This window comes from Gavialis gangeticus, unplaced genomic scaffold, assembly GCF_001723915.1.
Source record: "Gavialis gangeticus isolate Ggan-Ray unplaced genomic scaffold, GavGan_comp1, whole genome shotgun sequence".
NCBI classification, from domain to species: Eukaryota; Metazoa; Chordata; order Crocodylia; family Gavialidae; genus Gavialis; species Gavialis gangeticus.
Genome location: NW_017728964.1, coordinates 13,357,998 through 13,366,191, shown reverse-complemented (window position 1 = coordinate 13,366,191; position 8,194 = coordinate 13,357,998). Strand labels below are relative to the sequence as shown.

The following is an 8,194-nucleotide window of genomic DNA, read 5'->3' as shown; positions in this document are numbered from 1 at the left end:
CTTCCTGTGAGGTCTTTGAATATGGCTCCCTGGCCCACTGGGGGATAAAAAGTTCGTGATCCGGTGCCACATTCAAAAAGGTTGGACACCCCTGGACAAGACTCATGTGAATTTGACTCAAAGCAAGATCTGACCCCATGTTCGTGAGAACAAAAATAACTGAGAAGCAGAAAAGGGAAGTTACTTACTATGCATCTACTCCAAGCATTTATGTCATTCCCCGTAAAAACACACCAAACGTTGTAGAACTTAAGAGTAGCGTTAGACTAATGTTGGAGCCGTTAAGGTAAATGAATTAGGAAAGGGAACGATTTTTTGGGGTGGTATCTTTTACTAGGCCAACTGTATAGCTGAGATAAAGTTAGACAAGCTTTCAAATGCAAAGCTTTCTTCCTCATGTCTCCAAGAGAAAGAAATATGTTTTGCATTTGGAAGGTTGTCTAACTTTATCCCAACCACACAGTTGATTCAATAAAACATAAAACTCAAACAACCCTTGGCTCAAAAATTAATATAATTTCCAAGTTTTAAGCTGAAGTACCTTGGCAGTCGCACGAATGAGTCAGCAGTTGTTTGTCTAAAGCATTAATGGACTCTCCTATGTCAACATTTGCCCACATTTAATACAATCAAAAATTAATAAAGGCCATCCTTTGTATCCTTCGCCCTCCCAGCAATCATTATATTCAGTTGAACATTTACGTTTCCTGTTTTACTTACCAATATTGTAGGCACAATAGCGAATGTTGGGCGAGATCTCCTCCACACGCTGGTTATATAGCACAGCCTGCTCTTCTGTGAAAGCATTAGCCAGTTTTTCATATATGGTTCTGTTGCGGAAAGGGGAAAGCTTACAGTGTAACAACAGTTTCCCACACAGTGCTAAGACCCAAAGAAAAACATTGTTTCTGAACACTAAACTATTACCCTGTGGGAAAGCATTTCAACAACATATTTCAGTACATCACTATAAAAAAAAAAAAATCCAGAAATCCATCAGACGCTAAACTGGGATTAAAAAGAACCTCATGTAAACTTAACAGTACTGCCTTATCTTCACTAAGTGAAAGGTATTTAACAAAAAGCAGAGAAGATAAACTCACTTGCATTTGTTGAAAGCTTCCATTGCTGCCTTCCACTCTTGGTGCTCAAAACGCAGCATCCCTGTGAGGTAAGCCATGTATGCCTGCAGAAAGAGAACAGGAGTAGGCGAGTTAATTGCTGCAAGGGCAATGGGGCTATCAACAGAAAAGCCACTAGTACATCTACATGGGAGGACGCATTCATTTTGTAAGAGTTAGGTGTAGTATAATCATCCTTGCCCTACCATGCTTAGCACACATTTGCACAGTCTTAATTTAATCTCAGGCAAGGAACATTGCTCAATTCATTTATACAGCATCCAACACAGCTCAGTCTTAATCCACACTGGAGCCTTCAGACATTACTGTAATGCTTTTAGCAGCAGTAGCCCTAGCCACATTTCATTTAAAACAAAAATTTAGATTTGCTAACTAATTGCCAAATCAAGCTATTCTCACCAAACTCAATGACCAGTGAGCTACCATCAACCTAGACATTCTAAACTTAAGTGTCACTGCAGACAACTGAATGCCAGTTTGTAGCATAGGATCCTTTGGTCAATTCAACGTAACCTGAGCCTCCAGCTTTGTCTTGGCATCCACCCGATGACTTTCGCACAGGCGCTCCAGCTCCTCAGCATGCTTCACAGCTTTGCGCAGACGAGACAGCAAGTGAAATCGCTTACGGGGTTCTGTGTTTGCTTCCTGCTTAAGCTGCATGGCATAGCTCCAGGCTCTCTCTGCATCCATCAGAATCAACAACAAGTACCTACAAGACAAAAGGAAGGCTATGAACAAAACAATCAAGTGCACGCATGACTTTTTTGTTGCTTTGGATCAGTCTATCAGAAAAACCTTTAGTTGTAACAGCTTGGACACGGACAGACAAATGCCTTTAATTCTAAAGGTAACTCTGAGCTTGCATACCAGATCCCATAGCTTTGATTATCTTTTTCACCACATAGCTTGTTACTGAATTGCAACTATACCAACATGGCAGGGAAGTTGGTACTACTCTAAAGTGTCAAATCTTGGGGAAGAGGAGTAAGGGCAATGCTTTTATATGGCTTTTCAGGATATTTCAGTAAAACTACACACTCAAAATATATCTGATTCTAACCATCAAGCAACCATTGAGAATATTAACAGAAAACTGATGGAAAGCAATTCCATGAGAAAAAAAAACCCACTGTATTCTTCCCCAAAAGAAAAATAATAAGACAATACACACATTCAAGTATTTCAGCAGCTGGGAAATGAGCTCAAGACCCTGGCTCCTTTCCAGGTATTCTATTACAAAACCATTCTGCTGAATTTTGAAGGCACAAGGAGAAACTATGCCTAAGTGTTTGCTGAAAGGAAAGAGATCATGTTTCTCATCTCTATCTTGTTAGGTTACAGCACTTAGCTTGACTATGCTCAGCTGGCTCTCCCACAGATGTTCTGACTAAGCACTCTTCCTCAAAAATATCTAAGCCAACTTCACTGCTCATCAAACCAGGACCAACAGCTGTGACCAAAATCAGTGAGTGAAACCAAAAACTGTAGTCTCCCCTCAACCTCAGTGTTGTGCTTCAAGCACAAACCGTAGCAATGTCCCTTTTCCCTGTACTGTAGTCTGAACTTAGGTTTTAGTTTTCACAAAACCCATCACCATGAAAAGAAAAAACTGTACTATATTGTTGAGGACTATTTTAACATGTTACTTATGTGTAGGTAAGTTACCTTCAGGAGTGAAAACAATGATTCCCTAGGGAACTGAACGCTCATCTCTCCCCATAACCAATACCTGTTGTCTGAAAGAATTTCCTCAGTTACTTTCTTCCCTGTGAACTTGTGTCTATTTCCCATCTTGAAGTTAAGAGTTTTGCGGAGCCGTCTCAGCCTGCGGGAACAATAACCCCTGGAAATAAGCACAAAAGAAAATCAGTTCTTCTGAAGAATGATCTTGCTCCCATTTATTCTCCTTTCCACTACCAAACCTACACTGCATAATCAAAAGGGTACACAAGATATAATATATCCAGTTTTACAGATCTTAAACCTCTTGCACTAAAAGGGACTATACAACATAGCCAAAAAAAGCCCATTAAGTGTGGGATATCAGACTGTCAAGAGACAAAATGTATGAATAAAAGGACAAATAAATGGCCATAACTGCCACTGTTCAGGAAAAACTACTCTCCCCATCTTCAACTGACCTAAATAAATTTCAAATGGACTATCATTAATCCAATAACAAATCCTTATAAAAGAGAAAGAAAACAAAAGCAAATGACAAATTTAAGCCCAGTACCTCAATGGGGGTAGAGCACGTTAAGTATATTAACAGAAAATGGATACATGGGTTTACAGTAAAACACATCTACCAAATCTTTATCTGGCCACTGACTGTCACACCAACTACCTCATGCTGATGGCTGTGGCAAGCCAGCATTTTAAAAGCACTGAAGTGCATGGTGAGCTCTGCTAACAAGGGAAGTCAAAAAGATGGCAGGGGCAGCATGGGAAGTCAATGCTTCACTCCAAGGCATTTTACATAATATACTAACCTGTATCTCTGGAAGTCTCCATGCCGCAAACCATGCTGTTGCTGGGATTCCTTAACAATCTGAAGGACTGGAATTTGCATTAAGGAAGATTTGACAGTATACAGGGAACTCTAGAGGGTTTTTTGTTCTTATGCTAATACATACTAAAAAGTTACTGATCCAGTACATAATTTAGGTTTCACAAAAAATCTCTTCCAATGGATCTGTAGAGCCTTCACTCCCATATTTTATTTCAGAATGCTATGGATATAAATTAAAGGACTACACTTAAGTGTCACTGCAAAAGCCTCTGAGTATAAACACTCATAAAAACTCAACAGCATGACAAACAAAATAAGGTATACTAGCAGAAGTATTTATACCAGAATGACTGACTGTATACCAAGGCTTTTGCTCAGCTAGCTGTTACAGGAAAAAAACAACCCTAAGAAACACAGCTATGCCAGCAAAATTTAAGTGCAGAACCTAGCTTAATTTAATCTAGTTAACCATGTTAGTGTGAAGTAAAGTAGAAGGCAGGATAGATCTGCACTTTACAGATTAACCAAGATTAATCTTTGTAGATCTTGCGGGGGTAAGGGGGGTGCAGCAATTGAATTGGTGTATATATGTGAAGCTATCAAATTAAGTAACAAAAGTTAGTGAGCTTTAGCTGGTGAAAGCTTGTTCTCTATATATCCAGTTTGTTTTGCTGAATGGATTATAATGGCCATTTGTCAGCTTCCTAAACAGTCCTTAGGGTATGTATAGTCTTGTTAACAAACAAACAAATATATGGAAGTATTCAGTATTCTTGTGCTAAAAAGCAGCTCAAAAAACAATATATTCAGTTTCCTTCAGTAGTTATGTACTCCAGCAAGAAATACATGTTTTTATACAACACTACCATCTTCTTTGGCATCCTTATTCACTGGTTTACTTGTACATGCTGTACCTGCTTCACTCCTGACAACTAAATGCAAGACACTACACTAAATAAAGTTTCCCTGTATTCACTTGGATGATCAGTGTTTTTACATGTTTCCCTCGTTTTATGCGGGTTCTGTATGTGCGAATTCGCTGTTATGCGGTGACCCTTTTTTATACCAAAAATGTGTTATACGCGAAGTGAATTTACTCTTATGCAATCGGTGTGGTGGAAGCCCACAGTCAGCTGCTTTGTGAAAAGCATTGTGGGAGCGATGTGCACCAAAATATAGGTCTCCAGTGTGGCTCTGTGCTCCCTGCTCATTGTCTGTGACACGTGCTTCTGTAGTTGTGTCCCACTAGCTCAGGGGTGGGCAAAATGCAGCCCCCGGGCCAGATGCAGCCCACCAGGCCATTCTATCCAGCCTGTGGGGCCCCTAAAAAATTTAAAAAATTAATATCAATCTGCCTTAGGCTGCCTGCCATGTGGCCCTCAATGGCTTGCCAAAACTCAGGAAGCAGTCCTCCGCCCAAAATAACTGCCTGCCTCTGTGCTAGCTTATCACCTACCCCTCTCCATGGTCTGCCAGTGATGTGCAGTCTGATACTGAAGGCCCTTCACCACCCTTTCTTCATACCAACTAAACATTCACCACCACCCTGTGCCTGTGTGTACTGTCTGCTGTTGGTGAGTACCAAAACTGTCTTGTAAAAGTGGTAGAAATGGACCTGGGAGTCAGTACAGTTGAGGTCTTGGAATGTATCCCCATTTGTTACATCGTAAAGTGGGCTCCCTTTATGCGAATTCAAGCTGCACACCATTTTCCAGGAAGGCATGTACAGCATAAAGCAAGCGAAACCTGTATTTAAGTATCCAAAAAATGCTATTTAAAAATAATACTGTTGGACAGAATGTTTAATTTATTTTTAAGAACTACTTTCTTCAAGCCTTCCTATAAATCTACCAGCAATAAGCTGGACATGAAACCTAACAAAAGCAATACCAATTACAGTAGAGAAGACAATTACCAAACTGAAGTCCATTCCCTTTCAAGTATAAGGAGCACCTTCATATAAAAACCTGGCTTTTACAGTTTCAGCAGTAAAAACTGCAGCATTGATCACCTGTTCACAGAACCAAGGAGCTTGCATTTTTGGAGCAATGGCAAGTGAAATGAAGAAAACCCCAACCTCTAGAGAAGTGATTCTCAACCAATGTTGGGGCACCCTGAGGTGCTGCATGCTCTTTTTAAGGATGCAGCAAGGTATGAGGAGATAAGGACAAACTTAGGTTCCTCTGTGCTTGGCCACTGCCCTGCCCCTTTGCAAGGAGCTAATCACTGTAACAAAGTAGTTTTTGAACCAAGGTGTTTCAAGTCTAACAAAAAGTTGAGAACTACTGCTCTAAAATAGACCACCCAAGCTGTACTTCCTTAAACCCCAGCATTTTTTGAGTGTTAAATGCCTGTTTTAGATCATCTCTCTATTTATATATTTAATTTGTACCAGCTGTTTACAATGTTGTGTATTAGATGTGTCTACCACCATTGGATGCACAGGATGGTAAGGTTGCCAATTACTATATTCATGACTACAGCCATATGTTAAGTTGCAACTCGTGCCCTTATTCCAATTTGCATTTCTTCCCAACTGAAGATAGCATTCAGTTTCACAACAGCTGTGCAGCTGAGCTAAATTTCACACTAAAGACTCTGCACAAAAGCCAACAGCTTTACAAGCCTGCAGAAAAGTCAAACATATTTTTCAGATCTGAACAACAAACTGTTACAGCTAAATGTACTTGTCACTCATTTAATCCACTATAATAAGTTCTTGCTTTTCTTGCAAAGGTTTGTACTAAGATTCAGACTTCATGCTTCTACTGCATGCAAATAATCTGGAATGAGTACCTGATGTACAATCTGGAATAAAAATATACAGGTTGGTGAGATCTGTTAGACTGGATGTGAAGATGTTACTCAGAGAGGAAAGAGGTGATAAAACTAGTTCACAGTAGACCTTACACCCCCTAATCTGTAGAATCATGATTTCTACAGGACTATGCAGGCCTTCCAAATTATTTCCAATTGCCTATGACAAACATGACTAAGATATCCAGGCACATCTTGGTACAGCTAATGTTGCCCCACTTGCTTCTTCATGTTCTAAACCCATGATTCTCAGCCAGGGTGTCTGGCATCCTTTCAAGGGCGCTGCAGGGTGCCAAGCCATGTTAGCACTGTTTGGTGTGCAAACAAAATTCACAAGGCAAACTAAGAGATTCTGACCTGTTCTGGCCCTTTTCAGTTCTCTGCACCAGAATTACTCTTAGTATTTTTCTGTAGTAAAAAACAAAAAGGGGAAAAGCTGGTGTTTACCATGAGGGGGCTCAAGACTCAGAAGGCAGAGAACCACTTAGCTAAACACTACCAGATCTCATGCTCCTAACCTCATTTTAGCAAGGCTTCTACTTTGTGCTAAAGCACACACAACTGAAGGAGACCTTCAGAAGTCTCAGCTTGAGCTAACCCCAAGAGCAGGGAACTCAGACCATCAACATGCAACAAAAATGCAGCATGCAGGTAAGTGAGGTCTTAACCAGAGATTTAAGTGCAGGGCTTCCAGGCTAAAAACAAACAACAGGCTCAGTTGAGAGGGAAGAATTTCTGAGGGTGGTATCTTTTACTGGACCAACTACATAGCTAGGATGAAGTCAGACAAGCTTTTGAAGGCAAAACAATCTTCTTACATTTGAAAGCTTGTCTAACTTTATCCCAACTATATAGTCGGTCCAATAAAAGACAGCATCCTAAGAAATCCTTGCCTCTCACAAAGTTAGACAAGCTTCTGAATACCAGACATTCATCCTCAGGTCTGAAACTGGGACCTGAGGAAGAATGTCTTACCTTGGAAAGCTTGTCCAACTTAATGCCAGTGACACAGCAGGTCCAATAAAAGACAGCACCCTAAGGAAGCCTTGCTTCTCGTATAATTTCCAGACTATGCCAGCTACAGCATTTTTCTTACGTTAGGGCGTGAGGGGCTTGGCCAGCATTTGAGTGCCTCATCTCCCAGCAAGCCCCGGACATTAGGAATAGGGACAAGCCCATTATCCTACCTATCAATGATTTGAATCAACACTTTGCTGGGAACCATCCTGGCTAGCTGCCATGGAAACCTAGTGTGCAAGTGACTGGGGCTCATCAGGGCCACATCAAACCAGGGATCCGCGGGCCAGCCACAGGGGGATGATCCCGGGTGCCCCGGGCATACACCCCAGGGAGGGCCCGGCCCTTCCTGCCCCCCATGCACGAAGCGCGGGGATGCGCCCGCCGGGCGCTGGCAGCTGGGCCCAGCGCCATCAGGCCCCGCTTTTCGCTCTGCTCCGTCCTCGCCCTGGGCACCCCCGCTCCCGTGACAGACACCCCCAATGGCACCGCGCCGGGCCCTGCGGCAGGCGGGGCCCGGGTCCGACCTCCCCCAGCCGCGCTGACACGTCCGCACTGGCTCGGCCGGCGGATACTTTCCAGCCCCAGACTGTCGCCGAAGCTCTCGGCCTTGGGCGCCGTGGGCTTCTCGTTCTCCTTGTTCTCGTCCGCGCCCCCCGCGCCGCCACCGCCGCCTCCTCCCCTGCCACCGCTGCCGGCCACCTGC

At 42.5% G+C, this 8,194-nt stretch overlaps 1 protein-coding gene across 1 annotated transcript in view; it reads right to left on the bottom strand.

Moving 5' to 3' along the window:
- SRP68 (signal recognition particle 68) overlaps positions 1–7,209 on the bottom strand; it is a 23,884-nt gene extending 16,675 nt beyond the window's left edge. The window contains exons 1-6 of the mRNA XM_019503131.1: positions 6,829–7,209; positions 3,635–3,701; positions 2,872–2,985; positions 1,656–1,851; positions 1,104–1,186; positions 721–830 (exon numbers count right to left, since the gene is read on the bottom strand). Coding sequence (XP_019358676.1) covers positions 721–830; positions 1,104–1,186; positions 1,656–1,851; positions 2,872–2,933 — 451 coding nt within the window. The 5' untranslated portion in view covers positions 2,934–2,985; positions 3,635–3,701; positions 6,829–7,209. The remainder of the gene's footprint in view (positions 1–720; positions 831–1,103; positions 1,187–1,655; positions 1,852–2,871; positions 2,986–3,634; positions 3,702–6,828) is intronic.
- Between the last annotated feature and the right edge of the window lie 985 nt (positions 7,210–8,194).